The sequence below is a fragment of the Vulpes vulpes genome, chromosome 12 (assembly GCF_048418805.1).
Source record: "Vulpes vulpes isolate BD-2025 chromosome 12, VulVul3, whole genome shotgun sequence".
NCBI classification, from domain to species: Eukaryota; Metazoa; Chordata; class Mammalia; order Carnivora; family Canidae; genus Vulpes; species Vulpes vulpes.
This window is the reverse complement of record NC_132791.1, coordinates 52674681-52691378: the sequence shown is the minus strand read 5'-3', so window position 1 is coordinate 52691378 and position 16698 is coordinate 52674681. Positions and strand designations below refer to the sequence as shown.

Genomic DNA, 16698 nt, shown 5'->3' with positions numbered 1-16698 from the left:
CTCGAAGGCTTGCCTGTGAGAGTGCATCGAAAACATAGGGTATCTGACCTCAAAGCCTTTCCCTGGTCTGTAAGCACTGAGGCATATGAAGCTAACAATTTTAAAAGGAGCCTCCATATTTATGGTTATTTAGTGCAGGACTAGAAACTGTGGGTCAGAGCAATGTAAAGAAGTTACAGCAGAACACATAAGGGGTGCATATGGCGGTGTAATGGCCACCAGCCAACCCTAGAGCCCCGCAAATGGTGGGAACACAGACAGCATCCAGGGCCCAAAGGTGGGGGGTGGACCCTCCCACAAATGTCCACCCCTTGGGAGGGGGTGGATTCTTGAGGCTGCCCCCCTCTCACTTTCCTGATCTCCCCAAATATAAAATTCTACCACTACTGATTTTAGTACCAAATTGGTCTTGGCCAGAGTGCAGGGGAAAAGGGGCAATTTTAATTATTTTAGAATTTCAGTGAGCTGCAGCTCTCAGAATTCAGAATTTCATTAGTATTCTAGGCCACATTCTGCCACTCAGGTCTTATTAGAGAGGCACTCCACCCAGCTACGTTTCTTTTTCATCTACATTTGTAAAATGATAAACTCCTTGAAGCTATTTCAAGTGCAGTCTTTGTACATAAAACAATAATTTAACAAAATTTACATTTGCCATCATTGCTTTAAAAATGCGTGAACACACACATGCACTGGTCATTTAATCCTTATTTACCCTTAGGACAACTCGAGTAATTGGTGTAATAACTTTAAAGGGAAGTCAAATCTTATTAATGCTTTCCAAGTACTTTAAAAATCTCAAGTCAATGAATGTTGTGTAAAGTAGCTGGAAGAAAACACAGAAACAGTTCACCATCTAGGTCCTGAAAATACATATATTTTTAATTTATTTACGAAGTCTCTACAAACTCAGTTGATTATGATTCTTCCAGAAAGTAAGACTGAGGAAATGGCTAGAGGAGTGTGGTATAGTTTGGACCATCAGTTATGGATATATGAACAGCTACAATTCAAAGAAGAAACTGCCCAGATCCTTTAACATATAAGGACTACCCTGGACATCAGTGAGCCTCAAGCCTGGCCTGCCTGCAGGCTGCTCACAGGTCAGCTGGGGGCACCATTCATGTCCTTACTGGACAGGAAGGGCTGCACAGGGAGGGCTGTCATTCATTGAAATGACTGTCTGGTCTCATCTCAATTTTGAAAGCACTAGGGGGACTTCACAACTAGTACTAAGTGTTGAGTACCCACTGCTCAGAAAAACAATGAGTCTCTACTTTGCTCTGAAAATTATTAGACATTGTAAGGAAGAGAAATGTAAATAAGACAGGCTTCATCCAATCAGAGAGAAAGACAAACCATGAGAAACTCCTAACTCTGGGAAATGAACAAAGGGTTGCAGAACAGGAGGTGGGCGGGGGGTTGGGGTCACTGGGGGATGAGCACTGAGGAAGGCACTTGATGGGAAGAGCACTGGGTGTTATACTACATGTTGGCAAATCGAACTTCGATAAAAATAAATGAAAAAAAAAAAGATAGGCTTAATCTGTATGCTCAAATAAAAATATAGGTGTTAAAAACAAGGACTGGTTCAGAACTAGACATCGAAGGTGACCAAAGTATGCTCAAAGAAGGTCCCAGAGAACCGGTAAGAACAAGAGCTAGGCCATAGAGGAGAGGAATCAGCCATGTGGAGAGAAGGGACAGTATCCCAGACATGAGGATGGTAGCAAGGAAGGGCACAGAGAGGCCATGCATAAAGAGGGGTCAAAACGAGCAAACAAATCAGGTACATATACATGTTCTCCTCTACTGGAACATTTGTTGAGGCTGTCCGATACCCTAGGCCCACTCATACTGTAATCATCTCCTTTCCACATTGATAAAAGCAGACTCCACGAGAGAAATTATTATAGTTTGCAAAAACGCAAGCCACAGCCACAAGTGCTGGATGGATAGGGCAGATATTTTCCCGTTCCTGCATTTGGGAGTCTGTAGAGGCATCGCTTCCTTTTCCCAAAGCAGCACAAGGCTTGGAACTGGGAGACATTTTCATCTCCTGGGCTCTGTCCTAATGGGAGGAGAAAAATCACATCCCCAAAACCAACCATCAAGAAGCCTTACTTCCTCAGAATGAGCTGTAACTGTTTTTTCAGAGTGTTTGGATGTTAACAGCGAAGATAAAGATGCCCTCGGTTGATATTAACTTACCTTCACTTTTACCTCCAGCTAAAATCCCATCTTAATTGGTTTGACTCATTTAATTGAAATAAGCAATTTAAAACAGTGGGCCAATGAGCCCCAATAGTAAGAAGACTAAATAAGCTTATCTGTGTGTTTGCCTGTTTGCTTTGCTATTAAATATTCAACAATATATTTGTAGGGTTTAAGCGATCCTTTTCCCTCTGTGTGGATATGAGCACAATGATTAAGCCATCCCACATGGGAAATGCTGTGCTGGCTAGCAAGTCAGCCTCCAGGCTCTTTCCAAAGAGCATTAAGTTGCGTCCTTCATGGACTGCGATGGGAAAGAGAGTGATGCTCTTCAATCATCTGCTTACCACAAAAGAAGCCACATGAACTTCAGCAGCCAACATGTGCATCTGACTACTTCTGAAGCTCCCCTGAGATTAAGGTTTGTAGGTCTGGGATTGCATCATGATTAAGTAATAATGAGGAAAAAATCATGACTTCTGATCAAATAATGCATTAATCCTACCTTCCCCACGCTGTGTGTCATTATTCACTCTCTGGCAATGTTGACTTCTGGAGATAATTTTTCTTCTCTCATATACAGGGCAGGAAACGAGAACAGAGACAAGAGGCAGGCATGCATCAGGGAGGACAATGCAAGCTGAAAGGATCTGAGGAGCTCTTAGATAGGAATGTGCATGCCCCACGTCATCAAGGAAATCCCAGGCAGCTTTAATGGAAGGATGCAGTTGTTGCTTAGGGCTTGGCGCGCGCGCGCGCACACACACACACACACACACACACACACACACAGCATTTTCTTCAGAAAAACTGCTCCCCTCATAAGCCCCATATTCCTCGGGCCTACCACCTGAGCAGGGCTAGGGTGCAGCTTATGAATCCTCCCCAGTACTTAAGACCAAGTTCACTAAGCAATTAGCAGTGTATCGAGACTCTCCAGGGAGGCGTTCGAGAATAAGTTTTTCAAGCACTTTAGAAGCATTTATATATACCTAACATGCCATTAATCATTCTTATCTGTTCATTAAGACAGTCTCCCTTAGGACCCCTACTTGCCAATTCTTCCTCAGCCTGGTTCTTTTTATCTGTATACGTGAAAAGGAGTCTCTCTCGCTCTTTTAAAACACATTCTATAATTAAAAGACTTCATTAATTCACATGGGTGTGCTCCACCATTGAGTCTGCATTTTCAGAGTTTTATTAAATATACAAAAAGGCCATTCTCTTGAGGGTTGTTGTCGAAGACAAACCATACAACTGAAGCTTGGTTTTGGAATACATTTTCAGCATTGCAGAGATTTTAGACTATTATTTACAGCATGATATAAATCTCCTGTCCAGATCAACACATGTTGTTTCCTTCTGCCTCTTACCAAAAAGGGGGCACATTTTTAATTCACACTACAATCTTACTGATATAAAGGTAGAGAAGAAATCAGATATGTTGACACTGAAAAGCAGCACGTTTTAAGGGTCATATCAGGTGTTATGTGACAATACCTCTGCTTGTGCATCACTCACACCCACGTTCAGGCCTCTGCTGGGTCCTGGGTCCATCCATCCCAGCGCAGCTGGCAGGGAGGCCCCAAGCAGTGCAAGACGCAGCCATAAGTGTCCTGGTTTCATTTTGTTGAGTCTGTTGAGAAAATGACAAATGTTCAGAATTAAGTATTGCAAAATATAAGCACATCACAGGGTGGGTAGGTGGGACTTGTACTCCAGAATTAGATAGACCAGAGGTTAAACCCTACCACCAATACTTCTGTTCCTCCAGAGAGAAGTTTCAATTACTTCCGAGCCTTAGTTTATTCACCTCTAAAATGGAGTTGATGATATGTACTCCATAGGCTTGCTGTGAGGGTTGAAGAAGTGTCAGACATGTAGTAACAGCTCTACAAATGCTAGCTGTTATGTGAAAACCCACCCAACATGCCAGCCACCACTATATCTACAAGAACAAATGAGGGTGAAGAAGCTGTGTCACTTCTGTTCAGTTACCGCATAACCATGCTTCAGTCACTTCAGAGACATTTGGGGCTGGGCACACAATTAGTGTTCAATAAACACTGGTGAGGAATAATGTTAAATGTATGGTACCCTGTTTGTGGGTGGTGCCTCAGTTTACAAGACAGTGAGCTTCAAAATTCCATGATAAGGCTCATTAGTTTCCTTTCAAAACTATTCCTTCGTGTAGAGGAATTCAAGCACCCAATGGATAATGGAATTTCAATAACCTTTAAGGTGGTTCCTCAGACTCACATGATAAGATATCACACGACAAGTCCTAGAAGACAAGAAACGGGCAATTTAAAGTAATCAAAGAATTACATGGATGAAAAAATGAAGGATAGCTACAACAGATAATCAACTCCCTATCATGTGCTGGGCATGATGTTAATGGGCCAAGGACAGAGGTTAGGACGTGTGTGCCATAAGCTCTACCTTTTTCTTTTTTTTTTTTCTTTTTTTTTTTTAAGGTTTCCACTGTAAACATTCCAATCTTGATTTCAGTAGCTCTGTCTAAGCAATGCAGCCAGGAAGCTAGAACTCATCGTGCAGTATTTACAACTCGTACTCAAGGAAACCGGAGGGGTTATTGATTTCTGTGAGCACTACACAATTTAGTGCTTAATTGCATGTGGTGCACACGGCATCATGATTATGGCCGGGGAGATGAAAACACAGAGCTCCTTAGGAGGCCAGCACCCCATGCAATCTGGCCTTGAACTGGGGTCGAGCAGGTGACCCAGTCAGCAATGATAAGCTACTGAGGGACATTAGAGTCTGAAGGAGGAATCCACTCCTATCCAGCCCCATGGCAACAGCTCTGGAGGATGCCTTGTTTGAACAAGAAGGGTTGGAGGTATCCCACAATTGCTAGTGCTGATGCCAGGGCTACCAAACAAATTCACTCCTATCAACTCCAAGTTTCCTTTGGCTGCCTTTCCAGATATGCTTTATGTCCCTCACTTGAGACCGAAATGCCCACAGGAAGGAGAAGTCAGGCTAAAAATTATGGCATCTAACACTGGCCTATGAAAAGGCAATGTTATAAGTTATGACTGTCTTTTTAAGAAAATGTGTCTCTTGTCTTACAAACGATCCACAGGCTTCCATTCCTCTATCTGTTTCTTCGTCTTTGACATCTGTTGGCAAAGCTGGAGCAACTGGGGCAGGAGAAGTCTGAGTGGGCAGTAAATATAATGTGAAGGTCAAACTCTCATCACCACTGGCACCTGCTCTGCACTCTGAAGAGGGCTGAGACAGAACCAGAGCAACCCCAGCAGACCTCAGGCCCACGCCCCATATCCGGGGCTCTAGCTTCAGGGTGTAAGTCCTTCAAAGGAATTGAGGAGTATGCAGGGGAAAAAAAATCACATTCAGGACTAAAAGAAAATAAAAAGGCCTTTCCCAACTGCTACCAGTTCTTCTGAAAATAAATCGGGCAACTCCCTACTCTCCATAAATTATTGTTTTCTGAATGCAGCCATGTGCCTGAAACCACAGAGAGCAGTTACTAGATTTTTGGAAAATATATATACCAATCCTGAGGGGTGCCTGGGTGGCTCAGTGGATTAAGTAGTCGACTCCTGGTTTCAGCTCAGGTCATGACATCAAGGTTATGAGATTGAGCCCCCTTGTTGGGCTCTGCACTCAGCCTGGAGTCTGCCAGAGACTCTCCCTCTCCTTCTCCCTCAGTCCCTCCCACTCATGTACATGTGCTCTCTCTCTAAAATAAATCTTTTAAAAACAATACCAATACTCAAACCAGAACTAGAAAGACACTACTTCCTACTTTATTTTTGGTAATTCTTCCCTACTTATCCACTATCAAACAGCACTCATGGGGCAAGCACATGTACAAAAGGTCTTCTTTTCTCCCTTTTCATGCTTTTGAGCCTGAATAAACCAAAAGCAACAAAATAACCAAAATGTATTCTACTTAACATATAAATGTCAATTTCTGGAGTTATGAAATATTCAAGGCACAAAACCTACTATTTAGTTTTCAATTTGCCTAGTAATCCAAGACCAATTATGTTTGATGTTTTATTATTAATGGACAGCATCAAAATAAAATCCATTCATTTCAATTGTGGCAAACTCAAAACTATTTTAGAGGGTGCACCTAGACCTGTGCTATTAACCCAGTTATTTTGAGTTGTGCTTCAAGAAATCTGGGCTTCAGCCCTACAGCACCTGGACTTGTCTCCGGTTTGTGTTGAGGTTCCCCTGAAGATTTAAAGATGAAGAAACAGAACAGCCAGTCTAATTACTGTAACATTTCCAGACAGCTTCTTTGTAACATTTTGCTCAGCTTGGCCACCACCAAATCAGACTTCATTTGCACGGTGGACACATGTTTGATGTCATTTTATACTCACTATGATTGACAATTCATTTTATCTACAGGAGCAACAGCCTAAAAATTTACAACTCAGTTTTATGATGGTTTGGTTCATAAAAAAAAGAATTAATATTGCGTCTAAATCAATTTTGATGATCTATCTAATAACCAAACAGAGGCCATCTATTTGGTTAGTACTTACATGGCAATTATTATGTGTCAGGCACTATTCTAAACACCTTACAGGTATTAATTCATAATCCTCACTTCTACTCTATGAGGAGGGCATTCATTATGCCCTTGTCAGAAGACACAGCAGACAGGTCACAGAGAGGGTAAGTACCCTGCCAAAGCCACGTGGCAAATAAATGGCAGAGCTGGGACTCCAAGCCACATAGTGGAACTTGGCATGAAATCTATGCTCTTCACATCCACCCTCTGTGCGTCTCAATACATAGCAATATTTTGTTTCAATCAAAAGTTGTTTTGGGGTGCCTGGGTGGCTCAGTGGTTGAACATCTGCCTTGGGCTCAGGGTGTGATCCTGTGTCTGGGGAACGAGTCTCCCATCAGACTCCCTGTGAGGAGCCTGCTTCTCCCTCTATGTCTCTGCCCCTGTGTCTCATGAATAAATAATTTTTAAAAAGTCTTTTTAAAAAGTGGTTGTTTTTAGTAAGGTAGGGAAAACCTAGGTAGAGCAAGATAGGAAATTCTGAGTCTGTGGCAGCTGCCAAGAGCTATACTCCTCTAGAGGAACAGGAAAAGAATGAGGAAAGAACCAAGCTGATCCTCTCTGCATCCCTCCCCGGAATGGGGCCACTTGGCACACGGTCCTCAGCTCCCATTAGCTGCTGTCTTTATTGGACAAGAAGAAATGTAGTTGAAAAGAAAGAAATCATGAGGCAATGCACAGAATGCTGGGGAGCAAGAATGTCTGTCAACTGATAGGGGAGTGCCAGCATGTTGAAGACAGTCACTTTGAGGGAAGTAGATCTGTTGACTCATTACTCCTCACCTTCAAATAGCCCTATCGATCTTCAGACAGAAGAAAATACCAGAATTTCCTCATTAGAGAAATGGGCAGGTACCATCTATAATATCACAAACTCTCTTTTTCAACCTTGAGTTCCTTTTTGAGATCAATTTAGGTTTATAAGCTTCATTCAATCCATGTTAGAGTCCTAAGACCGGCTATAAATCTATCTGAGATTGTTCTCATAAAAGAGCTGGGACTGCCTTTTCTTTCAAACAACTCATAAAGTACAATCACTTGATATTTAAGACCTGGTTCCTCTGAGGTTTTCCACCCAAGCCTCACTTTCCCCCATGCTCAAGGGAATCATGTGCTAGTGTAGCTGCTGCACAGACAGGACACCAGAAGCCTGGAAGATCAGAGAATTCACCCAATGTGTCATCCAAGTCAGGATCCAGATCTAGACTGAAACCAGGCATCTGGTTTTGCTTCTTACATAGTCACGAACACATATACAATGTTTGCATTCTGTTTAGGTAAGACTGCTTTTGCTTTTCTTAGTGCTGGATAGGCCCTACTAGATCACCTACCTGCTTTGCGTATAAAGCACAGGATTTTCTGGGCTTTTAATTATAAGGCAATATCTATGCAATTACTTGCATTTAAAATTATAGAGGTACCATACAAACCTGTATAATGTAACATTTGGGAAACTGACTCACTTTTCCAAGAAAGTTGAAAAATATGACATAAGAAGGCAAACAGTTAAGGAGAAACAGGTATGAATAAGTCCATTCCAAATCTGCCCTGCCACAGAAGACACACCAGCATGCAAGTGGTCTTTATTGAACAGAGTCAGAGGCCAGAGAGAAACACTGACACTAAACTGGCAGTGGTTCTAATACAAACTTCTCTTTTCTCCTCTGAGAGCCAGCCTTGTTTGGGAAGAATGGGAATTCAGACCCTCAGAGCTTTCAGAGACATTATTATTCATCAGTACTCTTGCAGCAACTCTCCCAGAACATTGGGAATATTACCAAAGTAGACATTCTAGATTAGCTACATGGAAATCATTTCTCTTTGTAACCGCCAAGACCAGAAATTATGAAGATGCTTTGGTAGAGCCAAGCAATACCACCCCAACCTTAAAGAGAACAAACAGTAAAGTGTGTGGCCCTGAATTTCCAACCTTTCCAACTAAGTGTATGCGTTAGTCAATTAACTTCAGGTACATAACATTTTGCACAGATGTCAATCAACAAATGGAAACCACCTGGAAACCACCTGGAGACCACCAGACTCCTGTAGCCTCCGGTATGTCTACCCAATGTTAAAAGGAGAGAAAAAAAAAAAAAGCCATATTGACCCTAACCTAACACCATGAGACTATACATTAATTTCTTCTCAAATGCTCAGGACCCTAGTTTTGACATCCAAGTGTTTTAAGAAAAAAGCAAGGGTTTCAAACTTTCTAAGATAGCCCCTAAAATACCAACCCAGGGAAATCAGGCATGGAAATCTATCAGGCTAACCCTGCAGCAAGTCATAATGAAGTTACACCGCATTTCGCATTAATTATCTGCTCTTTATCCTTGGTTAATTGTTCCAACATTTGATAAATTGGATGCCTAAATTAGTCTTGTGCAATGTATCAATCTACGACACTCCTATATACCATGAAGTTTAACCCACACACCTGTGAGTTCCAGAAACCCTCAGTTTCAACATTTGGACTATACTAAAGTACCACGTTCTCTCAACGGGAGTTCTATTTTACTTGAAGTTCCATGCCTTGTGTTAGGCATTAAGAGAAAGAAAATGTAAGGACATATGTGCTCTTGAAATAACTTCCTAATTTCATCAAGCTAGTAAGCACACAATAGACCACACATAAGCAACACAAGAAGGTTGAATTTTCAGAAAAATACCAAGAAAGGTAAAGTAGGAATTAAAAATATAAGAAATTCTGACTAGTCAATGACCTGTTTCTGGACTATATAGTATTAAGTCAAACAGAAGATCACAACATGAAGATCACTTAAAAAATTAAAAAAAAAAAAAAAGTCCTGCAACTCTGAAAAGAAAAGGAGAATCCTGAGCTACTGATGATGGTCAAGGGAGAAAAATCCAACCTACCCCTCATGCACCCGCTTCCAGGACAGAGCAGAAGGGATAAAAATTCTCCCAAGGCCCATGGGAATAAGTTCCTGCCTCAGAAATAAAAATAGATTTCCTGAAATTAATGAAAAATTAAGGTGGTCAATAATGTCTAAGGCAGGAAAAGCCACTGGAACAACTTTAATACAGTCCGGTATACATAAGGTAGGCTATCATCTCGCCTGCCCTTTGGCTCAGTCTCAAGTCTTGGGGGAGGGGGTGTCTGTTCTCCTAGGATAGAAAGAAAACTAACATTCAGCTAAGTGTGTCTGAACAGAAGTGGTGTAGTAACGCTGCAGTGTTTTACAAAACCAAGGAGGGAAGCAGGCACGGGCTCTGTGGGGCATGGGTTCAAGGCTTCGCTCTGAGCTACTGCCTTAGGATTGCTGGGGCTCTGGTGTCCTAAAAGCGCCATCCTTCACTCCCCTGACCAAATACCCCCCCCCCCCCCCTTGAGCCCTCCACCTGCCCACCACCCAGATGAGCCTGTCCTACGAGCCAGCAGGAGCACGCACAGGAGCCCATCCGCTCCCGGACTGCCAGGACACTGTTAAAAGTCGGGCCTGACTTTCCCCTAAGCCCGGTGATGGAAAAATAACTTTAGTCCTTCGAGAAACGTCTGCATTTCTCCGCGATGCCTGACAGATCGCAACACAGGCCCATGCCCGGTGCACGTCTGCTTAAGAGTGTGGCGGTGCCACCTCCCAATGGAATCCCGTTGACGTGGGCCCGGAGAGCTGGGCCAACGTCTGTACCTCGGGGGCCCATCTAGCACGGCTCCCGGTGCACCGGCAGGCGACACATTCAGGAAGGGGACCCGACCGATGCGAGCGACGGCGCCGTCTTCCACTCGGGGGAAGCGACACCTAGAGGAGAGCGGCGGAGAGAGCGACCGGAGCGCGACTCCTCCCTGTCGGCGACGGTCCTGCCGGAGCGAGGGCGGCGGGAGCGCGCCAGCGGCCCGGCCCGGGTGCGAGGCGCAGCCCGGCGGGGTCCGGCCCCCGGGGTCGCCGCCCGCGGCGGGTGTCTGCCCTCGCCAGAGGGGCGGGGGCGCGAGCGCTCAGGTGGCGGGCCGCGGGCTGCTCGCGGGGGCGCCGCTCCGTCCGCTCCGGAGGGCCCGAAGGCTCGCGCCGCGCTCGGCCTGCGCCGCCGGGGCCCAAACTTGAAATAGGTCCCCTCTGCGCCAGCACAGACCACCCACGGCGGCGCGGACCACCCACGGCACACGCTGTCGTAGGACCAAGCTCCCTGCCCGAGCGTCCCCAAACCGCTCCCTGGTGGCTCCGCAGCGGGAACCCCAGGTCGCTCCCTCCGAAGGACCCGGGCCGCGGGACCCTCCTCAGCCTCCGCCGAGCCCCCACGGGCGGACGCGGCGGACCTCGGGGAGCGACGGCCAGGGGGGCGCAGCGGGCCCTTCCGGCTGCGGCGGGGACACGCAAGTTTGCCCGCAGAGCCGGAGCGGGGAGGCAGCGAGGACGCCCGCTCCGCGCCCCAGCCCGGCCAAGGGCGCGGAGCGAGCCGCGGGGCTGCCGCTCGCCCGGGTCGCCGAGGCCGCTGGGGGGCCCGAGCGGGGGGCGGCGCCTGCGGGGTCCCGGAGCCGGCACGGGCTGCGGGCTGGGCGGGAGCGGGAACGCTGCGCGCGCCGGCCGGCTCGCCCCGGCCCCGGCTGCGACCCGGGGCCACCCCCCCCCGCGCCCCAGCCCGCCCCCCGAGTCCTGGCCGGGGCCGGGGAGCCCGGGCGAGCCCGAGCCCCGCGGTCCCGAGCCCGCCGCCCGCCAGGCGGGCAAACTTGGCTCTCCCAGCGGGCGCCCGCGCGGGTCCTGCGGGGAGGGGAGGGGAGGGCAGGGGCCGCGGGCGCCCGGACCCCAGCGGCGGCGGCGGCGGCGGCGGCGGCTCGGCACCCTCCCCGCGCCCGCGTACCTGTGTGGCCGGGGCCGCGGCAAGCCCAGGTAGCCCGACGCGAGCGCCCGTGGCGGCGGCGGCGGCGGCGGCGGCGGCGGCGGTGGCGGCGACCCGGCCGCGCGTCCTTCGGTCGGTCTCCGCGGCTGTCGGCGGGTCCCGGGCGCGCCGGAGGCTGCCTCGGCTGCAGCTCCGCGAGCCGCCGCTGCCGTACCGCCGCCGCCGCGGCTGCCCTATTTCTGCCGCCGGGACCCGAGCCCGTGACGTCACCCTGCCGGCCCCGCCTGCCCAATCGCCGCCACCTGTGCGCGCCGCCCGCCCGCCCGCCCGCCCGCCGCTCAGCCCCGCGCGGGGCCCGCGGCAGGTGCGCGGAGCAGCCGGGCGCGCTCGCGGGGCGCGAGGACTCCGGGCGCCCCAGGGCGAGCTCCGGGCCCGCGGGGGAAGGCGCCGCGCCTCCGCAGCCGGCTCTCCGAGGCTCCGAGGCTCCGCGGGCCGCCGCCCCCTCCCCTCCCCTCCCCTCCCCTCCCCTCCCATCCTCGGGCTCCGGCCCGGGCCGAGTCTCCCCGCCGGGTGCTCTCGAGGTGATCGGCGGCCCTCGCTGTGGAGCCCGGCGGGCCCGGACACCTCACCCGCGCCCGTGGCCCTGGACGCCGAGCCAAGGGACACTCCCCCTCGCTGAGAGCCGACAACCTGCCAGAAAGCAAAGTTGTTCTCTCTCGGCTGGCTCTGCCCGCTACCAGCTGGAGAATCTTACAAAATCCTGTGCATGCAAGGGCAGCCCCAGGTGACACTGGCTCAGCCCGGCCAAGCTGCGACGAGAGGGTCCCCTAGCCTCCCTTCGAACGAGACTTTTTCACTGCCCTGACTTCATCCCCAAGCCTGGAGCTCCCAAACCTTTCTGGATCCCTATTCAACATCCAGAACTCCTGGAGACTCCCACCCTGGCTGTCGGTATGGGTGCCCAAATAAATTGTAAACACCTCTGTAACAGCTAGCAAACACACACACACACACACACACGCACACACACACACACACACCATCTGTCTGTTGCCCACGTCTGACTTCAGACTTAGGAGTGAGACCCTACCTAAGCCAGGCTGGTGGTAACTAACGGGCAGGAGCCTTTCTGGGGAGCTGCTCCCTGCTCTGTGTGGGCACCAGGTAACTTGCTGGCGTGGTGAACAGTGTCTTGTCCATGCCCCTGTGGTCTCTTCTCATCTGGAAAAGGGGACAGAGGGGGCTTTTCTGAGAATAAGTTTAGTTAAATATCAAGAGAAGAGGAAGAATAAAATGCTGGCATGGAGGAAAAGGTGTTACATTTGCTCTTTCCTTCAACTGATATTTACTGGGTGCCTCCTATATACCAGGCACTGTGCTAGGTGCTGGGAAGACAGCAGTGGATGGACCAGAATAGGCCCTGCCCTCACATAGAATTCTATCTGGGATCCAGCTCTCCCCCTACCACTGCCGAGGGTATACCCCAGGCCAGTCATATCAGTTTCTCCATCTGCAAAACGAGGAGTGCATGAGACCCTGGGTGACTTCCAGGTCTCCGGCACTGTGACTTTCCACCTGGAAACTGTGATGTGGGCTCAGAAGGACAAAAGCCATTCCATCCTCAGTGCCCTAGGGCCTTGGCAGGAATGATGCTCTCTCATATTTGACCATAAATCTTTGCCAAGGCCATCCGTGACTGAACCCCCAAGGCTGGCTTGAGGCCAGGTTCTCTGCAGCTGGACTGGGGAAAAGATGGCACTTTTCCATCCTGGGGAAAAAGAGAAGAAGGACTGGACATAAAAGGAAGCAGGGGAATTGGAAATGTGCTATGCGTCCCTCTGAAATTTAATTCTAAGTCCGTGGACAAGATGGAGCCCCACAGCTCAGAGACTGGGTTTAGCTCCCCTCCCACACATTGAGGTGTTTGGAAAAGCAGATTTCTGTTCTCAGCTCTGAGCACAAAGTCCCTGAGTCAGCCTAGTGGCCCTATTACATAATCAAGGCGGGCCTTGGGGTTTATATTTTTAATAACTCTGGGTCATATGTAAGCCAAGGTCTGTAGATTGATCAAGATCCGAAATAGCTCTGTTTAGTGTGGTGAACAGGGACTGGACTTCCACAGACTTCCTTTGCTTCCCAAAGAAGGGGGGAATGTAGCTGCTACAAACCAGATGTACAGAATATCCCTTGGAGATAATACTAACACCTGAAGTGAGCTATTGTGACTACTGTGCATAAAATAAGCGTGGAATTAAAGTCACCTTGGAATAAAAAAGGTGAAGTGTGAATGACGAAATAAAAACAAGCCTTCAGGGAAGCTGCATCAGATGCCGGTAGACCTTGACACCGCTCTGAATTGCTCTGTGCTTTGACCTCTCAGGGCAAATCTTGGCTTAATACTACTCCACCAACATGGAAAATAGGCTAGATTCCACACAATGAATTTGCTTGAAACCCTATTTCAGAATTTGCAAGCATACTGATGATTCTCAGTAACAAACTGGGATGCTTGGCCACAAAAAGGGGACTAAGTTTCAAATTCACATAATTCAGTAAGTTTGGAAGGGGGAGGTTAAAGGAAACATAGTTCAGATGACTGCCTCCAACCTCCAGCGTAGGTGATCGGTGAGCAATTTCACGAGAGACTCAGAGACACTTTTAAGGGAGTAAGTGCTGTACTTTATTTTTGCAAGATCGGGATGTTTAAAATTTTCCTATAGATATTTACCAGTTTTAAAACTTTTTTTCTATTTCCATTATTATCCAAAACACAACAATATGATCAAAAACTACAGCCAAACAATGGGTCTCCTACATGTCATTTCAGCATGGAGCGGCAAGTACTTCAGGCCACGGCAGAGACCACAGAGCCACGGGATCGGGAAGAGGCAGGAGTACCTTCTGCAGGTTCAACAACAAGTTTCCATCACCAGCTGTGGGTCAGGTCTCCCTGGGCTGGTCAGACAGTGCCCAGAAACACCTGTTAGAAGCCATACTGAAAGGTCATGTGAGAAGGTGGGAAAAGGCAGGAAGGGATCTTCCTGGTCTAGCATAATTGAACATTCTGCTACCCGTTCAAAGAATGTTTTATAAAAATTTTAAACCAAACCATGCAGCCGACTAAAGAAGCAGTCTGGATCTTTGGAGAGCCCCAGACAGAAAGGCACACAGACTGGGTCCCTCTCCTGCCTCTGCCCCACTTTGGGCGAGACTATCCAGACCTAGTTTCTTCACGTCTCCAGGGGGAGGTGGAGGTGTAGACAGGGTGGGAGGCATTCATACTCAATCAGCTTCTGAGGTCATTTTCAATTCTAGAAGCCCATGCCTTTGTTTTGCTAGGATTTATGGAAGTGAGGGCCACTCTGATGTAAACAGAGCTATGATGTTAAGGGTTTCTTCAAGATTTCTTAAATCACAGTTCACTTAGTCATCTAGAAATTAAGAGAATGCAGGCAATAAATTCAAAACCCTAGACCTAAAATCACACTCGGAAATAATTGTCTAACTTTGATTTAGGGTGAAAAGTAGCCAGCATGGAGATTAAGTAAGGTATTCCTTCAAGAGGTAAGTGTGATTTGGGAAAATTTTCAAGGCCAAAAAGAAGTGCTAAGGAATGGGGATTTTAATTAAGAAGCTAGGAGAAATGAAAATCCACAGTGAAGGGGAGGGAACTGTGAATGGGTAAAGGTGGAGGGCGTGGAAAATAAACCCCTTCCCTGTGGTAGCAATCCTGAGACAGCAGTCCCATCCGGCTCCCAAGGCCTAGGCTGATGGTACGATGGGTGATGGGCATGCGGAAGGCTGCCAAATAGGAGGAAATGAAGCTCAGCCACTCACGGAATTCCACATGCACAGGGAGAATGTGGGCTGACAAGGACAACCTCCAAGCCACAAAGTACTACCTGCTAGAGGGGACAGGGGAGAGAGATGAAGCAGGAGGATGGGAGGAAGAGAAGGGCAAAGAGAAGGCCAACCTTTACCCAACCTTATTTATTTAAACTCACAAATTTTTGCCATGCCACTGTTTTCCAGCTCATCAATATAGAGTGGTAAATAACATGCCCATCTTATATATACATAAAAAAAGATCATTCAAAAAGATGAATGCTTACCTTACAGACACTCCATTCCTGTGAATATATGCTCCATTTGAATGCATAGGAAGTACTGTGGCAGGTCATCTTAAGTCTTGTAAAGAGCACCAAGCCAGACGAGGATCTGTGAGGTGGTACTGGACTTAGCTCGTATGCCACCCCAAATCTGAGTCACCACACTGATGTCTCTGCCCCCACCCCTACTCCCTCCACTCTGTCCCTCCCCTCAACCCTATTTATCCTGCCTACTGGCCCCTCTGAGCTGTTCCTGCAGCCTTAGAGACAGATCCCTCTGCTGTTACTGCCACTACCCAATCCAAGAAGCCCCCTGCACGTGGCACAAACTGACACAGAGACTCTGGGCTCCATCCATGCCTCTGCACTGATCAGACTAGACCTCTGGGGGCTCGGCTTCCCCAGAAGATGGGGAGCAGAGGCATGAAGAAATGATGGGACAAGATATGACAAGACCTGGTGGGGTGAACATGCAGGCACAAGGCATGACAGGTGAAGACCTGAATTGATGAGAGTGAGGCCAATGTGGCTCAGCAGAGGGACCAGGCAGACATTTGTTGAAGAAGGCAAGAAGTGGCTGGGGCCAGATCACTTAGGCCCTGTAAGCTCAGATAAACAAGGATTTCAGATCTAATTTGATGTGTAATGGAAGCCAGTGGAAGGTTTCGAGCAAGAGAATGACATGATCTCCTAGACATTTTGAACGTCCCTCCAGGTGCTGTATGGAGAACAGATTAAGCGGACGGCAGAGTGTCTGGTGGAGTGAAAGCAGTTAGCAGCTGTTCAGCTGTTGCGAGGTAAAGGCGTGTTTAGCTCACACTCATTGCTGGCACCACACCAGCACTTTACGTTTATTGATTGCTAACTATGCATTGGGCGCTGGGCCTAACCCCTTTGTATGGATTGTATCACTTAATTTGCTTAGCACCATAAGGTCCCCATTTAATAAGTTAAGCTCAAAAAAGTCACACAATTTATCTAAGGCAGTTTGTCTCACAA

At 48.1% G+C, this 16698-nt stretch overlaps 1 protein-coding gene across 6 annotated transcripts in view; it reads right to left on the bottom strand.

Annotated features, from left to right (window-relative positions):
* The window catches only part of FSTL4 (follistatin like 4), a 397791-nt gene extending 385957 nt beyond the window's left edge, over positions 1-11834 (bottom strand). The window contains exons 1-3 of one of the 6 annotated variants that reach the window (XM_072728608.1): positions 5311-5343; positions 4449-4498; positions 3715-3850 (exon numbers count right to left, since the gene is read on the bottom strand). In XM_072728608.1, coding sequence (XP_072584709.1) covers positions 3715-3840 — 126 coding nt within the window. In that variant the 5' untranslated portion in view covers positions 3841-3850; positions 4449-4498; positions 5311-5343. Of the gene's footprint in view, positions 1-3714; positions 3851-4311; positions 4894-5310; positions 5344-11611 lie in introns of those variants that run through there. The other 5 variants (XM_072728613.1, XM_072728614.1, XM_072728610.1 and 2 more) reach the window with 5 other exon arrangements.
* Between the last annotated feature and the right edge of the window lie 4864 nt (positions 11835-16698).